The sequence below is a fragment of the Clytia hemisphaerica genome, unplaced genomic scaffold (assembly GCF_902728285.1).
Source record: "Clytia hemisphaerica strain Z4C2 unplaced genomic scaffold, Clytia hemisphaerica genome assembly, whole genome shotgun sequence".
NCBI lineage: Eukaryota > Metazoa > Cnidaria > Hydrozoa > Leptothecata > Clytiidae > Clytia > Clytia hemisphaerica.
Genome location: NW_027103577.1, coordinates 210,473 through 229,020, shown reverse-complemented (window position 1 = coordinate 229,020; position 18,548 = coordinate 210,473). Strand labels below are relative to the sequence as shown.

General features: G+C 37.1%; 1 protein-coding gene across 1 annotated transcript; it reads left to right on the top strand.

The window, feature by feature from the left end:
• The first annotated feature begins 1,189 nt into the window (after positions 1-1,189).
• Positions 1,190-17,745, top strand: LOC136801226 (transcription factor IIIB 90 kDa subunit-like). The gene is made up of 16 exons (XM_067057859.1): positions 1,190-1,325; positions 6,593-6,810; positions 7,560-7,628; positions 7,819-7,992; positions 8,098-8,129; positions 8,335-8,407; positions 8,684-8,833; positions 9,133-9,765; positions 10,285-10,373; positions 10,608-10,689; positions 11,042-11,100; positions 11,645-11,798; positions 13,955-14,114; positions 14,305-14,359; positions 14,975-15,176; positions 17,277-17,745. The coding sequence occupies exons 1-16, from the start codon at positions 1,219-1,221 to the stop codon at positions 17,327-17,329; spliced, it is 2,310 nt and encodes a 769-aa protein (XP_066913960.1). The 5' UTR covers positions 1,190-1,218; the 3' UTR covers positions 17,330-17,745.
• The last annotated feature ends 803 nt before the right edge of the window (positions 17,746-18,548 follow it).

The window sequence follows — 18,548 nt, the reverse complement described above, 5'->3', positions numbered from 1 at the left end:
TGCGGCCAGCGACGAGAACGAAGCACAAATCAAAACGGCAAAGTCTATCATTCGAGAACGTAAAAAGAGCAGAATAAATGAACTTTTGAACACAATAAAATCATCAGACGAAATGTCAAAGGCGAAACTTAGGTTGCTCAATCTGAACAGTGAATGTGGCGCGTCATTATGGCTTACCACCCTTCCCATCAAGGACGAGGGGTATCAACTGGACAAACAATCATTCTGGGATCTCCTCAAGATACGTTACGGTTATCAACTCTCACGTCTTCCCGAAAGATGTCCATGCGGGTCCCCCTTCAACATCCAGCATGCCTTATCATGCAAAAAAGGTGGATTTGTAACCCAACGTCACAATACTCTCCGCGATGTCACTGCTAAGTTGATGACTGAAGTGTGCAACGACGTAAAAGTTGAACCACCATTAAGTGAACTGACTGGTGAACGATTTCGTGAGACGACCGCTAATGTCACACCCGAAGCTCGTCTGGACGTCTCCGCTCGCAATTTCTGGGTCACTCACCAAAGGGCATTTTTTGACATAAGGGTTTTTAACCCAACAGCCCGGAGGTATGCTGACTTGGAAATCAAAAAGTGTTACGAGATCAACGAACGTGAAAAGAAAAGGCAGTATAATGAACGAGTATTGAGAGTGGAGCATGGGTCGTTTAGTCCCATGGTATTCAGTGCTTTTGGTGGGATGGCAAGAGAATGCAGCATGGTCATAAAAAGACTTGTTGAACTTCTCGCTGACAAAAGAAAAACTAATGTCAGCCTTGTTTCGTCGTGGGTTAAGAGAAAGATCAACCTCTCGCTCATGAAATCGCTGATATACTGTGTCCGAGGAACCAGACACCCATGGTATCGAGACAATTATATTGTCTCTTCATGCTCAAATGACACTGATGCTTCGGAAGTGAGCTCAGCCTTCAATTAGAATATAATATATATATTTCGCCTATGATAGGATTATTTGTTTGTTAAAAAAAAAATATCATTTTTTTTGCTAGCTCGTGTTAGCCAGTCAACCGTGGTCCTGGCAAATATATATATTTTCTCACAAAAAAAAAAATATTCCCGTGATAGGGAAAGCACTGTAACTCTTCTTCCGAATGAGTGATGAGCTCGGTAAACATTTGGTCAATGAGCTATTTAGACCATAACTGATTAAGATCTGTCTCATTCAACGAGCGCAGCCAGTTAGGTTTTAAATTCACTATGATGTGTTTACGATTTGTTTTGGATTACATCATGATCCGACTCAGCTTTCCAGCATGGCGTCAACATTTTTTTGTGCTTTTTAAGAACCACACTGTATTTAATCTGTAAGTGTACTGTTTCAAGAAATAGGATAAAGTTTTTTGAACTTTTTAGGGAAGACATGAAGGGGGGTGCTGCGTGACTCCTTTTGCCTTTTCCAGACCGGTGGTTGGCAAACGATATCATTCACCAGGATGCATCCTCTCTTATTTTCCTCCTATTTTCTCCACTAACTTCTATCCTGATTTTCTGACTTTATCTAGTGTTTCTAACTGTTTTCTAAGTATTTTTCTGAAATGTGACCGTGCCGGTGAAATTGGTCTCCGACCCCGGCTCGAACCACCAAATACAAGTAAACCTTGGTAAGGACCCTGCCGACGCACCGGACTTAACGACCGGACTTAACGTCCCGTGTAGCGAAAGGATACTTTTTGTCACCGGACAAATACACCGGACAGTCCGGTGCGTCGGCAGGGTCCTCCTTGGTAGGTATAATACATCCCCAATGCCTAAAACCGCTTGCGCCACCGAAACATGACAGGATACTGTCATTCACAAATACTTATAGCGTGTAATTCAGTCAGGCACATCCTGGCAAATGAACGGGGTATTTTTCACTTGCGACCATTGCCAAATGAACGGGATCAAAAACGAAAGTGACGTAATAGGGCCGAATACCCAGTTTAATTGAACCGGGCAGTTACATCAAAATGCCTCGAAAATGTCAATATGAAAATTGCGTAATCAGAGAACGTATGTCTCGCTCATTATAAAAAGGCCGAGACAAACTTTCAATAATTGGATTGTAACATCGAGTTAAGTCTCTTTTGTTAAGTCACCAGGGGGTAAATAAAACAGACCTTGATACATTTATCGTTCGTTTCAACTTGACAATTCGTTTAAAACTCAGCGCCTCCTAAATATTTGGGGTAGGTAAAATATGTACAAAGAAATTCATACTTTTCCAACCCGGCAAATCTTTAAAATAGAAGCGAACAATAAAATATAACTACCCTTTCCAAATAAACCTCTTTGGTGGCGAGCGTAGTCTACTCTGACGTAATTGTAAAATTTATGTGATGGGAGTTTGACATAGTAATGTAATGTTGTTTGGGGAATTATGAAGTTCTCTGTAATTTCGATTGCATTTATTCAGGTTGATTTTTTATGACTTCTAATGGTACTTTTTCTAACGAATTTGATTACTCTGTTTTCACACTTATGTCTTTTTTTTTCGCGTCCTTTTCCGTGATTACTTTTATTTATATTTTTAAAGACAGGTAAGAAGGCATATTGATGTAACTGCCGGGTTGGAAATATTTTGCTTCATTTCAAAGAACTGCATAGATGAAATTTTTTTTCCATGGGTCAATTTTGTCTTCGAAGATTGAAGAAACTTTTAATGAAAAAATAAAGTTCCCAGTTTTCTTCCTTTTTTCCCTTTTTCAGTTTGAAGTTCATTTTTATTTATTTTCACGCTTTTAGCCTGAGACGTCCTATCTCATTTACAGTGAGGCTGGAACTTCGATTTTTGAGGATTACGATTTTACCAGTTTTTTAGCGATTTTTGCCTCGCTAACCCAAATCTCGCAACCTCTTTACCTTAAGGAAGATCGAAATTAGAGTTTTTCAGCATTCCGAAAAAAAGACATAGCAGAAATTTTTTCATCTTCACAGGATCGATTCTCAACAACAAAATACATCTTTTGGTCTTTGGGTTTGTTTCTGTCGTTTTTCCTTCAAAGAATATTGATCACTTTCCTTTTCCCCTTGAGCGCGCGAGAAAAAAATGATTCGCTCGCGTTTTCGCGTGGGCGAATAAAGATGAGGTGGCAATCTTGCACTGAGGGTGCTACTTAGTTTCCGCCCTATTTTGCGCCCACGATAGTATGGTCCAAAGACGGGGGTACTCTAAATGATAAACTATGTCGTTTTGTAAGTGTTTATTTTCTGAGAGATACGAATAGTATATTAAATATTATAAGCTTATTTATTTAAGTATTTTTGAGCGCAAATTTAAATATATGGTTAAATAAAATACAAATGATAACAGTTCTGTTTATTCCTTAAACCCCCGGGAAAAGTTTTTTTGCCGACTTAGCTATTTTACAAATATCGGAAAAGAACTCCCATAGGGATTCCGATACCTAACCCGATTGGTTAATTTCAGAACGGCTGAAAGAAAGTCATAATGGCAGATAATTTTAAAAGTTTCTGAGGAAATGTGTGTAATTTATCGATGTTGATGGCTTGTTAATTCTTTAAAGAAAAAAGATAACAGCTATAGCTATTTCTAATCCTGGAATATGGTGGTTCCAGCTGCACTGATTTACACTGGGTGACGAATACCCCATGCAAATGCTCACCCCGTTCATTTGCCAGGATGTGCCTGACTGTAATTTACAGACCTTTATTAAGAAAGCTCCCAACCCTACCGGTGCCACTACAAGGATCCCGTAGGGATCCTAAATAAGGTCACAGGGTACAGATGCCCCTTTTATTGTGACTCTCGAGCTCCAACCCTAATATTATCTGATAATAACCGAGCCCCCGTCTAGGTCCGCAGATTTAAAAATTTCACTTGCATTGACTGATCCTGGTGGATGATATCGTCTGCCAACCTTCCAGACCAGACATGACGCATGAGTTGTGGTCCAGACTGGATGGAGTTTCGTCGTTTTCTGCTAAAGAATGGCCATTGGGCGGGCTAGGACCCTGCCGACGCACCGGACTGTCCAGTGTATTTGTTCGGTGGCAAAAAGAAAAGTATCCTTGAGCTACACCGGGCGCAATCAGTCCGGTGTCAGTCCGGTGTTGCATACAGGGAATTTTGGACGCCGGACATTTTATGAAACAAAAAATTAAGAAACACTGGACGCACCGGACTGGTCATGTCCTGTGTTTTGATTGTCCGGTGGGAAAAAATATCCTTCTCTGACACCGGACATCCAACTTCCTTAAGTCCGGTGTAGAAATTGTCCGGTGGTAAAAAAATTCTCATTTTACACCGGACTTTCGCGTGTCCGGTGTTCGTTAAGTCCGGTGCGTCGGAAGGGTCCTGGCGGGCTATTCCAAAAATATATACAGGGGTATTGGCAAACCTTTTACACCAACCCCCTTGAAAATTTTGAATAACAAATTATCCTTTGAAAATTTGGGCTAGCTAACTAGATAGAGTCCCCTGGGGAAGTTTAAATTTTATGAAAAAGGGACTGGAAAACATGCCATGAGCAGAGAGAAATGATCCCCTTGGAACAAAATTCCCCTGGAAAATCGTCTGTCAACTGCTCTAACTTGGGACGATTGGTTTGGCCTGTATTTTCACTTACTGTTAAATCTCAATGACAACAAATTTGTTTTGCAAGTTTATCAATCATAATTTCTGTCATAACATGTCACGATAACTCGTGTGTACTCCACTGTTACGGAGCAACTTTCATATTTCAATTTAAAAGCCTACTCGGTGTGAAAGAGAAATTGTGTATTTTTTAACGGATACAGGGTATGTCCAGACGATCTCAATCAAACAGAATCGACAATCGAACCAGTTGAACCAAATCAAACGCAATCGACCGATTGAAATTCGATTGTCGAACGCAATCGAATCTCAATCGAACATCAAAGTTCTGGGTAATATTCGATTGGTTCGATTGTTGTTCGACTGGTTCGATTGTCGTTCGACTGCAATGGATTGTCTTCCTTAAAATACAATGAACCATACAACCTGTGTTTTGCTTTTGAATAGATCCACCAATCAGTTTGTTTTGATTTAATTTTGTGTTTTACTTATTTTTTATTTTGTATTTATTTTTTATGTTTGGAAGAAAATTTTTACATCGGTGGTTGCCAAATAAGGAAAAGTCCAATTAAACATATACGAACCCAATCAAACGCATTCAAACACATTCGAATGCGTTTGATTGGGTTAGCTAACTCAAAAGTTTTAATTTGGTAAAAAAATCGAGTTAGCTGAAAAATCAACAAAAAAATAGTGATCCACGCAAAAACTTTGACCCACGCAAAAACTTTGACCCACGCAAAAAATATGACCCACGCAAAAAATATGACCCACACAAAAAATAATGACCCACACAAAAAATAATGACCCACACAAAAAATATGACCCACACAAAAAATATGACCCACACAAAAAATATGACCCACACAAAAAATATGACCCACACAAAAAATATGACCCACACAAAAAATATGACCCACACAAAAAATATGACCCACACAAAAAATAATGACTCACGCAAAAAATATGACCCACGCAAAATTTTTGATGCAAATATTGACCCAAGCACCCACGCAACAGACGCAATTTAGCAGACTCTCTATAAGTACATGTCGAATCTTTGTCAAATTCGGACCAAAGATTCATCTTAATTGTGCCAAGCTTTTCAACGAAAAATTGACGTCAGCAAAAATTGCAAAAAATCGAAATATGCAATATTTTGCAGACATCATCAAATTTTTCAAAAATTTTTTTCTCAAAAAGTTACATTTTAGTTCGATGCATCTATGGTTCAAATTTGTATGTATTGTATGCATTTTTAATATTATAGCGATTTTACGATTCATCATGACGTCACCAAATTCGATCAAATTATGATGTCATAATTACAATTTTTTTAATTATAGATTTTTGTGGTGATATTTAATTAGGTCACAACCTGATTGATAAACTTCAAGGTATAGAGGTACTTTAGAGCCCTAAGTGGATCTCTGAATCTGGCTGCTATTGGTTGCTTACTTAGGGTAAACTGCTAGGTATTTGAGACTTGCCCTAAGTCAATTGAGTGAAACCACTTTTTCATACCCATACCCACCATCGCAATTTTTGTGTAAACAAATTACGAAGTTTTCTCTCTTTCTGAGTCTGATCTAAAGTTTTTTACAAGAACATAAACTGACATGAGGACTTTTTGAGACTATGATTCTGTCCTCTTATAAGTAAAGTGAATTAAAGATATTATATACATGTGTGTGGCATGTAGCGATGGGGTAGAGTATTCCTTCAATAATCAGATTCGAAAATCGGGATTACATTGGAAAATCATGGTAAACCGGAATTTTCACACAGTGATAAAAATTCCTGTATCCGCCCCTGTGCTAGGTTAGACTTTGACCGCTAAGTTGGGTTGCGACCGCTGGCAGAAAAAAGTACACCTCCCCGCCAACCATAAAGCCACAAAAATAAAAGGTGCACAAAAATTGATGAGATTATTAAGCTAAAGTATTTGATTTCTCTCTCCTTTAGAAATACAAAATAGGTTATTGCAACTCTGATAAAATCTTGTTGACATTAATTAACTATTATTTTTTAAAGGAAATGCAACCTTACTAATAAAGAGATATTGAGCAATATGGGTGTCTCGTGCAAGAACTGTGGTGGGACTGAAATTGACCATGATCAAGCTCGCGGGGATTCAGTATGTGTTGGATGTGGGTCAGTTGTAGAGAGTCTTTGCATTGTCAATGAAGTTGAATTTCAAGAAAATAGTGCTGGTAACGCTTCTGTTATTGGCCAATTCGTTTCTGCAGAAGGTAGGTGAAAAATGAATAAAGCTTTTCTTTTTTTCTTGAGTTTTCTTGTGCTACTAATACAATAATGACCGGTTAGTGAGGTTTGTACTGAGGAATATTGCCCAAGGTCAAGTAACGACCGTGCTTGCAAGGTTGTTGCGATGACCAAGGGCAATATTTTCAGTACAGCCCGAAAAAACCGGTCATTTTTGTATTATTTTTGTTAACCGTTTCCTTCAGCTTCGGTTGATTTTTAGCGCTTTATCCAGGAAAAATAGTGAAATAAAGTGAAAAAGGCAAGCGAAAAGAGATGAAAAAATGTTATAATTTCTGACGTCAGAAATAGAAAATGAGAGAAATGATGTCAACACATTGTTCATTTCCTTTGAAAAAGTGACGTCACAATGAATTTTCCTAACGACGGGCAACTCTGGACAGTGTAGGCCCGTCGTCGTGCAAAAAGAACCAATTGTATTGCGCAAAAAGCCGTGTAGCCCGCTTTGAAAAAGTAACGGGTTAACAATGTGAGATGTTACATATTGAGATGTCAATAAAAATAATGATGCTCCAAGACGGTGGTGGTAAGAATGGTCAACAACAACAACTTGTTCCGATTTAATTCTACATTGAAAATAATGATAACAATTTGTCCCCTTTGCATAGCAAAGTCATTACAAGAACTTGATTTTAACCTAATCAATCAAACCACAGCACGGTTAAACATGTTATTGTTATAAATTCACTGATTCAATAATCTTTAATTTTTCCAGGGCATCACAGCAGAGCAGGGTATAAATATTCTCTAGGAAGAGATCATCGTCAAGTCATCCTAGATAATGGTAAGAAACCTAAATCTTGTATTTTGCAGTATAAACCTTGGTAATTTTCTTCTAGGGAATCTTTGAAAAGTTTTGGAAGTAAGTCTGGAAACTCTCGCTCTGTAACAAAATCTGTAGTTTGAATTTTGTCCCAATTTTGTTTTTGATCAAAATCAGATGAGTACTCTATTTTGATGCTGGAACTTTTTAGGAAAACGTCTTATCAACCAGCTTGGTTCCAACCTGAAGATGACAAATCATTGTTTGGAATCTGCTTTCATGTTTTACAAGATGGCAGTCAGTAAGAGGTTTACATCAGGTCGAAGAACCATTCACGTCATTGGCGCGTGCTTGTACCTGGTCTCTCGAACGGAAAAAACTCCTCGTAAGTTGCAATCAAGAATCAAGTCAACAGAATTTTTTGAAAAGACAATAACTGAAAGAGTGAAGAAGATGAAGCAGATTTCATTATTCTTGCTTTTATTTTTAGATATGCTACTCGATGTTTGTGATGTTGTGCAGGTATTTACTTTGAAATTTATTGAAAATCACCTGATCAATTTCCGACAGAGGAATATTGTTCATATTTTTTGTTGAATTAGGTCAATTTTAGTAAGGTAATATCATTAAGTCGTGACATTGTGTTTACTTTCTGCTGCTACTAAAGATACATAAGCTTTAAGGTTTGAATTCAATCTTAAATATTTTGTCTCCCAACTTTCTTAAGTGTGATGTTGTGACCCTTGGTAGAGTGTTTTTACAATTGGCGCGAGAATTATGCATCGATTGCCCCATTGTTGGTGAGTCTTATTATTCATCTACAAGTGGCAGCTGTCAAAGAAAAAATCCATATTTTACACCCTTCCTTCTTTGATAAGGGATAATTTACATAAGGGTTTCAAGGAAGGGTCAAGTTTCAAATGTAATGGGCTCTAGGCTCATAGAAGATTCATTAAACTTTTAGGCCAAAGAATTGTCTTTTTGAAGACTACTTAGCCTGTTGTTGATTCAGCCGTTGATTTTGAACTTTTTTTGGTGCCCGATTTTGAATCTCTAATACTTATTCTCGCACACAGACCCATCATTATACATCCACCGCTTTGCACATCAGCTAGATTTTGGTGAAAAAGAAAATGAAGTCTCCATGTCTGCACTTCGTATTATGGCTCGAATGAAAAAAGATTGGATACATTTTGGGAGAAGGCCTTCAGCTTTGTGTGGCGCAGGTATGTTATGTGTTTGTGGTCATGAAAGAAATCACTTCCCAAAAAGAACTAAATCTCTGTAAAAAAAAATGTATTGCTCTGCCACCCAAATCTCCTGATTGAATATAGTTGGACAGAAATTCTTATTTCTTCACATATATAATATCTCTTCGATTTTTTTATTAAATTTGCGATATTCGTCCTTTGATTGACCTGGCTTTTTTCGCTAGATTTTTACTTGTATCCCCAAAAAAATCATTTTGAAAAGATGAGTTGAAAGTCAAGCAAATAAATCTGCGTGATTTTCTTTCGTTTCATAGCTTTGATCATAGCAGCCAAATTGTACAACTTCGAGGTGACCATGAAAGACATTGTGAAGTTAGTTCGCATGAGTAAAACGACCGTTTTCAAACGATTGATGGATTTCAGTAAAACAGCCACTGGTAAATTAACAACAGACGAGTTCAAAACAGTCGACCTTGAAGAGGAGGCCGACCCACCTTGTTATACAGAAGGGCGTAACCGTGTCAAGTTTGCACAAGAAATAAGTGGACAATATCATTTTGTATCGACAGATGTTTTAGCACAAGTTACACGAACTCAAGAAAAATTAGAGGAATTGCTGGATAAAAGGAAAAATATTCAATTCGATATCGAAGATACGAAATCGGAATCCAAAGCATTCGATTATAGAAAAGAACTACCGCGAGATTATTCTTTGTACAGTTACGAATTAGACGAAAACGGTGAATTTAAGACACCATCAAAGTTCGTCATTCATAAAGAGGAAGGTGGCGTCAAGAAACCTCCAGAGAATGAAGAGTCTTCTTCTTCTTCTTCTTCGGAGAAAGATGAGAATGATGAGCTGAATCAAATGAAAGGAACTGTCGCTAGCAGCACTCTTATTATCGATCAAAGTCGAATACAAAAGGTCAAGTGTGATGAGAAAAAACGTAAGCTGTAAACGTGTTTTGAGTTCATTTTATCCACGATTGAAGTCCTTTTGATTCACCAGTCTGATTACGTATGATCTTTTAAATTTCCACGCTTCAAATATGTTATCGTATTTTTCTCTATTCAAGTTTCCTTGGTTATAGGAGTGTGGCCTTTCTATTAATTGTAGAGTCCACTTTAAATACTCGAATATTTTCACACTGAGTGCATTTTCTGGTTAAAAATAATAGCGAGCAAATCGTAAACTGCTCTATTTTTGAGTCAGCGGTTAAGAATTTATCATTTGAGTCTCTTCTTTTTTTCGCAACCTTATTGGCATGTTTAATGCTTATAATGCCATTATTTTCTATTTGATACCTTATTGGGATGTTTAATGCTTATTGAAGGGTGGTTCTTGATAGAGGATGGTGCTCTAGGGCGGCTCTTAAAAGAGAACAGTCGTGATTTTTGTCACCTTTTTTTAGCAGACTCATGAATATTACGCATTTAATACTTTAATTAAACCTACTTCTCTTCAGAATTGAAAGAAGAAAGTAACCAAGGCAACCAAAACAACAATAGTGATGAAATCGACCTGGATGGAATTAATGATGCCGAAATTGACATGGTATTTATTCATCAATTCATTCATTCATCCATCCTTTCATTTTCATCCGAGTGATTTGTTTTTTTAGTTGTTTGAAAAGATTCCAAGAAATAGTTCATACTTGAGCTTGGGTTTAGGTAGAGGATAATATTATTTTCATCAATTTCTGAACAAGGAAAATTTACTCTTTCATTACTTATCGTACACGGGAAGCTTTTTAGTATAATTCTTCTTTTCCGTTCTACATGATTTCAGTTGCTGCTAACAGAAGAAGAAATCAAAATCAAAACAGAAGTTTGGTTGGAAGAAAACCGAGACTACCTCATCAAAATGAAAGGTTGATAATCCTTGTTTGTTGCTATACGCGTCTGTAAAACACTCTGTCTCTCTGAACTGCTAAAAACTTTGTAGCTGATGGAAGGAGCTGAATTCTGATCGGGATAGAAAATCATCTGTTTTTAATTGGTAATGGTATGGACTCTCAAAATTACAGCGACTTTTGCAATTGATCTGAAGCATCGGGGTATTTTTCTCACCGTGACAATTTTACTGCAAATTGATATAAGGTTGTACTAAAGTATTGAAAATGCCTTCTTAGTAATAATTTTAAAGTAACTAAAAATAGCTTGACCCTGGTCCGAATTCAGAAAGATTTCTCTGTTTAGTATGATTTTGTTTTTTTTGTACAGAGAAAGAAGAAGAGCAACGAAGAAAAGAAGAAGAAGAAAATAAAGATGGCATCAAAAAGGTTCGTTCACTTTGTTGACCATAGACCTTTTCACTTTTCCATCCGCCATCTTGGATCATATGCAAAAATACAGAAAAGAAAAAGCCGGGGTTGGATTCAGTTGGAAAATATGCAAAACATATGCAAGTTTACACAGATTATAAAGCGAACAAGCAGGAACAAGAAGAAACATTATACTCATTAAAAGAATGAAAGATCAAACTTCAAAGTTCAAAAAGAAATACTAAAAAAAACATTAAAAATTTAAAAGAAATCTTTTTTTTGCCATGCTATTAAATTCCCAGGAGAATAATTTATCGTCAGCCGAATAAGGATTATTCTTGCACCTTCGCTGAGGATCTTTCAGCTTGAGTTTTTGTCTAATGTTATGGTCTTTTGAAGGGCTGGTTCTAAGAGACGAGAAAATATATTTATTTCTGGTTTTCAAGAGGGGCAACACTAATCTTTCTTCTACAAGATTAAACTTTAATATAATGCCTGTCAATTAGGGAGTCAAAGAGGCTCCACTGTGGAAAGTTTAACTTTAGAGTTTATCTTTTTTCAGAAGAAGCGAAAATACAAGCGGAAAAACAACAAAGATCGACCGGTTTGCGAAACTGCAGACGAAGCAATCAAAACGATGTTGGCGGAACGTAAACTTTCCAGTAAAATCAATTACGATGTCCTGCGAGGCTTGAAGTCTGAAGATAATATACCAGGTGAGAAGCCAGTCATTTGCTTGATTTATCGAATCGATCTTCATTTACCGTATTTTTTCGAGAAAACACACCAGGCATTTATTGAATTTTTTGGTTTTGGTTGGGCTTTGAAGGGGAACTTTATTTTGCCTTTCTGTTTTATTTGAGTACAAATCTTTGACCCTAATAAAATCAGTTCGAACAATGAAAAAATAAACGACCCTCCTAGGGAGGCGATTATTCGAAGGGGACGTTTAGAGAAATTTTTGGACCTACCCCGGTGGGGTGGAGGTCCTATAAATTAACCCGTGTTCGTTAGTTAGTTAGTTCGTTCGTTCGTTCGTTCGTTCGTTAGTTACCAACTTTTCTCGAGATTGGCTCATTCAATTTTTCTGATTTTTTGCACAAAGGTGCATTACTATAAACCCTCGAATGTGACGGAGCCCGATTTTCGAAAAAAAAATTTTTGCGGCCGGTAGAACCGGAAATGTCCCGAAAAAAGCGGTTTTTTGAGATTTTCTCGAGATTTTATCATTAGTTTTTTGCGATTTTTTGCACATAGATGCACATTAGTACTGCCGAAAAGGTGTCGAAAACCGTTTGCCGAAAAAAAATTTTTTCCGGTCTGTAGAACCGGAAATGTGCCGGAAATCGTCGTTTTTTCACATTTCCGTCACATTTTTTCAACTTATTTAATTGTTTCTTTACAGAAAAATGTTCTTTATGATGATGCCCAAAACTTAGCATTGTTTGATTTCCAAAAAAATCATCCTTTGAATCCGGAACTCCTTAAAAATCGCCGGAACAGCCGAAAACCGGCGTAAAACGGTTTTCCTTCATTTTTTCAACTTATACTCGACAGATTTTCATGATTTTTTGCACAATGATGTAAAATGGCAATGCCCAAAATGTGACAGAGCCCAATTTTCGAAAAAGAAATTTTTCCGGCCGCTAGAACCGGAAATGTCCCGAAAAAAGCGGTTTTTTGAGATTTTCTCGAGATTTTATCATTAGTTTTTTGCAATTTTTTGCACATAGATGCACATTAGTACTGCCGAAAAGGTGTCGAAAACCGTTTGCCGAAAGAAAATTTTTTCCGGTCTGTAGAACCGGAAATGTGCCGGAAATCGTCGTTTTTTCACATTTCCGTCACATTTTTTCAACTTATTTAATTGTTTCTTTACAGAAAAATGTTCTTTATGATGATGCCCAAAACTTAGCATCGTTTGATTTCCAAAAAAATCATCCTTTGAATCCGGAACTCCTTAAAAATCGCCGGAACAGCCGAAAACCGGCGTAAAACGGTTTTCCTTCATTTTTTCAACTTATACTCGACAGATTTTCATGATTTTTTGCACAATGATGTAAAATGGCAATGCCCAAAATGTGACAGAGCCCAATTTTCGAAAAAGAAATTTTTCCGGCCACTAGAACCGGAAATGTCCCGAAAAAAGCGGTTTTTTGAGATTTTCTCGAGATGAATGATTGATTAAAGTGTCGATATTATTTTTCTTTCACCGTTAAACATCGATGCGTTTCTTAATTGCTTTCTCCGTTCCAATAGATATATAAATCGAAATTTAAAATTATACATTACTTCCATTAAATTCTAATTATTCGTTTTATAAATAGGTAGGTCCATTAAAGTATTACTTGTTTCTCATAGGAGGGGTATTTATTAGGGGGTATTTGAAATAAGGAGGCATTTATTCGAAGTAATATTTCTCAACTTCTCAGTTGAGCTAGAATCTGAGAATGTTTGTCTGTGTATCTGTCTGTCTGTAACTTTGGGGCAGCCTGGAGACTTCAAAAATGGTCGGATTTGGCTGAAATCTAGCACACTTGTTCTTTGGGTGAATATATGGGGTGTTTTTTTTCATTTTTCAAAAATTTTGATTTTTGGGGCCTAGGGACGAGTTTTTCGTCAAAACGAGGCTAAAACTTTGGGGCAGCCTGGAGACTTCAAAAAATTTTTGATTTGGCTGAAATTTGGCACACTTGTTTTTTGGGTTGATATTTGGGGTTTTTTAGATTTGGATTTTTTGGGCCTGGGCAATTATCTTTTGTTTTCCCGGAACAAGAGGTTCTTACTGGTATTTCTTCTTTGAAGGTTTTGAATCTTCTCTGTCAATTTGAGTAGTCAGGATATAAATGTGAACGTATTCAATTCGTATTAGGTTATGAAGAGAATGGACCGAGTATCGTTCCCAAAGTGGAAATGCCGTCGGCCGATATCTCTATGGTAACCGGAATAAGCGAGGTGGAAGAGAGTATGCCGGTTGTTTGCGAAACTGGTTCAACGCTTCCAACATCCAAACCTGCTGTCAGTAAGCGAAGGTTGGTTGAGCAAGAATATTTTAACTTGTCTATTTTCCTTGTTCTGTGATATCCAAACTATAAAACCCTTCATGATGGACAATTTTGGCCAAGATTTCATCATGATTTTCACAGTACAGTTCAAATGATCAAGTTTCCACTTGATTTTTCTTGGAAAATTTCTTTTAATCTATTTTCTTTTCCTCTGCAGCAAGTCTATGAGCGGACCAATATTCGGCACAGCTTATCAATCTAAAAAGTTTAAAGTAAGTGTTGTGTGCTAGCGTATCTTCTTCGGTCAAAAATCCCATGCTACAGGTTTGATGCAGTTGGTTTGATTGTTTAATGGAGAGGTGAAAGCATATTTTCGTTGTCTGGATCCGTATACCTTATCGGGGAAAACTTCGTCGGGGAAAAGTGACGAAATTTTGGACAAGTGACGAATATTTTCCCCGACGAAAATTTTCCCCGGCCTTAATGCGTTTACCAACTACCAGCAAGTGACGAATTTTTCCCCGACGAAAATTTTCCCCGACGAAGTTTTCCCCGATAAGGTGTAATTTTTCTTATGTCTGAAATCTGATCATTAAAAATTAAGCCTTTGTATAAAATGACTCTTTCAAAATTTTGGAAATTTCCGAAATTTCCTAAAAAGAGACGGGATAGCAAGATGGGAATTGGATTTGTTAATTTTCGCTCGCTGTACTAATCTAAAAGCCCAAGCTAACAAAATTATCGCGGTACTTAATTTTTGTTGTAGTGACTAAGATTTCCCCAAACTAAATTACGTGCTATTTATTGAATATGATTCACACGAATCTTATCCCTTTCACGATTGTTTCGTGGTTTACTCGAAAATGTTCTCCGCTTTTTTTTCTCAGACGGAGACGAAAGTGAACCTGCTCAGTAGCAGCGTTGGGAAAGAAGACAAAACCAGCGAACTTGATGTCGACGAGAAGCCATTGGAGACGGTGGTGGAATCAGGTCCTGTACAACACCACAACGAGGCTCAGAATCATGAGTACGAGGATGAAGAGGAAGAAATTGTGACCGCTTCTTCACTCTTCGCCAAACAAATGGACTGTAAGTTGTTGATCTTCTAAACGAATCCCATTCCTAAAGACCAAGTGCAGAACTTTATTATTATTATACAGATTTACAAGCTAGGCTCACAGTGGGCCTCTAACCGATCTTATTTTACACTATTCTTGAATCTTATTTTGAGGGATGGTTTTCCCATGCATCGTTGAGGTTTTCTTTGAAGGTCTTGATAGACTTTGCTGTAACGACATTTCTCGGCAGTCTATTCCATGTTGGCACACATCTGTAATAAAAGGATTTCGTTTGTGGTCCGTGGAAACCGTCATTCGCGAAGTTAGGTAGAAGCTCACGAGCGTGTCTTCGATTTGGACGCGGACGTTTAGTCAACTTGTCAGGTATTTTTGTTTTATTGTAGTAGTGGAGGTGTTTGTAAACATGTACCATATCACAAAATCATCTTCGAAATTCGAGTGTTGGTATGCCAAGAATTTTGAGCCTATCAAAATACGAAAGGCTGCGGTACGTTGGGACCAATCTTGTTGCACGTCTTTGCACTCCCTCAAGTAAGTTGATATGCTTACGTAATCTTGGTGACCAAACTGATTGTGCGTACACAAGGTGTGGTCGGACAAATGTTGAATATAGCGTAAGGAGGATCTCCGGAGTTGTTGTTGGTGAAACCTCGTTTAATGACACCAAGCATTGAGTTTGCTTTTTTTACTTGATTGGCTATATGGTCTTCAAATGTCAATTCAGCATCAACCGATATACCCAGGTCTTTTTGTTCAAATACATGCTCAAGCTGAATATCACCAAGACAATACGGATAAGCGTCTTTTATATTTACGAGTTTGCCGAGTGTAAGGACGTGACATTTATCCGGATGGAACTGTAATAGCCAATCAATTGACCATTTTTCGAGTGTGTCTATATCACTTTGTATGGCAAGGGAGTCATAGACTGAATCTACCTCTCTGAAGATCTTTGTATCATCTGCGAAAAGTAGCAGAGCCGAAATCACCTTGTCAGGCAAATCATTTATGTACAGTGTAAAGATTAGAGGGCCCAAGACACTTCCTTGTGGTATTCCATATAATACACTATCCACCTAGGATTTTGATTGGTTTACTTTGACCAACTGCTTCCATCCACTCAGAAACGATGAAATCCAGTTCTTTATTGATCCAACTATGCCATACCCTTCTAGCTTTTTGCAAAGCCTACGATGAGGCACGGTATCAAATGCTTTAGCGAAATCAAAATAGATGCAGTCTACAACTTTTCCGTCTGATATACTTTCACAGCAACTGTCGACATATTTCAATAGTTGAGTAACAGTGGAACGTCTACTGATGAAGCCATACTGCTTATCTGATAAAAGGTTTAAGTTTGTCAGGTGGTTCGTGATATGTTCTCGTAAGATCGACTCATTCATCAGCTTGCAAACCACGGATGTTAAACTCACTGGTCTGTAATTGATGGCCAAGTTATGCGCGCCTTTGTTCTTGAAGATGGGCGTGACGTGAGCGGAAGTTCTCCTTCAGGCTCGATGGTAAAGACACTGCAGAATTGTTTTTGGAGAATGTTTGCTTTCTCGTGGTCTTTGTGACGTAGCGATGACTTGTCTTTAGGTGACTCGAGAAGTGACGAAACACCTGTCGCAGCTTTCATCTTACTTCTTAGATGCGACCAAAAGACCTTTGGTTTCGTTTTCGGTTTTCGTTACTTAATTTACTTATAATTAAGTATTTTATTCTTAATTATTACCATTGGAACTTTTTAGCGCAAATAGTTTCGAACATTTTATAATGTGAAAATTACAAGATATACAACTCGAAGATCGGACCAGAGTTTGATTTGAGTTGTATTTCTTTTTTTTATATCTCAAGGGTTGGAAGAAAATTTTAACCTAATTCAAATTTCCAGGGGGTTAAAAGTTATTTTTAAATTTCCAAGGGGTAAAAAGATTGATTTTAGTACACCCACCCTCACATTGGATCCTTTTTTCAGTTTTTTTGCCAGTTTTCCAGGGGATATTCGTAATATTTTAAGATTTTTTTTGGCCCATCCCATGTATGGATATAAGTAGAATAGCCTTTTTATACAGCAAAGTTTGAAATTATCTTCTTTCTTTATATGAAGGTGATGAGGATTACGGAGGATTTGACGATGAAGATGATGGATCGTTTTATTGACCAACAAGTTGTCCCTCTTCCTTTCATTTCTGCACATGGAGCACTCGTACTGCTCATATCTCTTTCTATTTCTGTGTTACACATCTAGGCATCATCCTACTCAGTGCAAACTGCCAATGCGTGTGGTTAGTTAGCCTGTATCACCGGGAAATTCACTGGATTAAACTTTAGGAGCTTATCTTTCTTACACATGCAAACGAAAAGCTCTAGCTACAATACAGCTAAAAAGTATAGTTTCCTAAACAATAGTATATGTCTTTGTATTGATGGCGCTCTGAAGTCTAGATGTGTACTCCACTCTAGGTTGATATTTTCAGTTTTTAAGGAATTTTCTTCTCGATTGTAATAAATAGAAATTTGAAATACTATCAAAAGATTCAAAATATATTATTTATTGTTTTACCAAAATCTTTCAATTTTCCTTGTTTTGATTTCTAAAATTCCTCAACTTTTCGAACCTTTGACAAACATTCGAATTCCGAGATGGAAGTTATTTGCAGATTGAATTTGTTTGAAGTAAACACCAGAAATGGAGAGATTTGGTTACAAGTTGTGTAATGTGAGAAGTGTTGAAAATAAAATGATACTTCTGAAAGCGGTAGGTATTATATTATTTCTGTAGTTACTTTCTGTTCGTCTCTCATTCTATCCATTCCACAGTCAAAAATGAAATGTATTTTCGATCTTAAAAGGTTATTTTTTAAGATCTTTCATGGATGTTGTTCTTTAAAGAATATTTCCTTTTTTACACTATTGAGGGAAATCAGAATTTTTCGTCGGAATATCTGAGAAAATGTATCCAGCTACAAAAGTGTGAAGTGATTTGAGGTTTCATGTTGAAATAAAAAGTGTTTTCTAAACTCCTCCCCTACCTGTTTTCTTTTTCACTCGCTCCTTAAAATCCTTCACTTGATCAATTATTTACAGCAAAAGTATCCTTTTTTAACGATCCATTATCCAGACTATTTATCTACTGTATCTAAATGATATTTTACCTCAAATTTCATCTTCTATATTCGATGTGAAGCGGGATGCTCCTGAGCTGAATATGATCCTTCATGTTTATCTCGTTTATCTGTGCGTATGTAAAAAACTTCAAAGTAGGCTGGAGACTTCAAAAATGGTCCGCTTGGCTGTTTTATCGATTCCTCATTGTTAATATGAATACATGGGGTGTATTTTATTTTTAAGAAACGGAATTTTTAGGTCAAATCTTTCG

What these genes read in the sequence shown, in the direction of transcription:
- LOC136801226 (XM_067057859.1), top strand. Translation starts at nt 1,219, where the DNA reads ATGATGTGTTTACGATTTGTTTTGGATTACATCATGATCCGACTCAGC. An exon ending in ATGATGCCGAAATTGACATG is followed by an intron (nt 10,374 to 10,607) that starts GTATTTATTCAT and finishes ACATGATTTCAG; the next exon opens with TTGCTGCTAACAGAAGAAGA. An exon ending in ATCAATCTAAAAAGTTTAAA is followed by an intron (nt 14,360 to 14,974) that starts GTAAGTGTTGTG and finishes TTTTTTTCTCAG; the next exon opens with ACGGAGACGAAAGTGAACCT.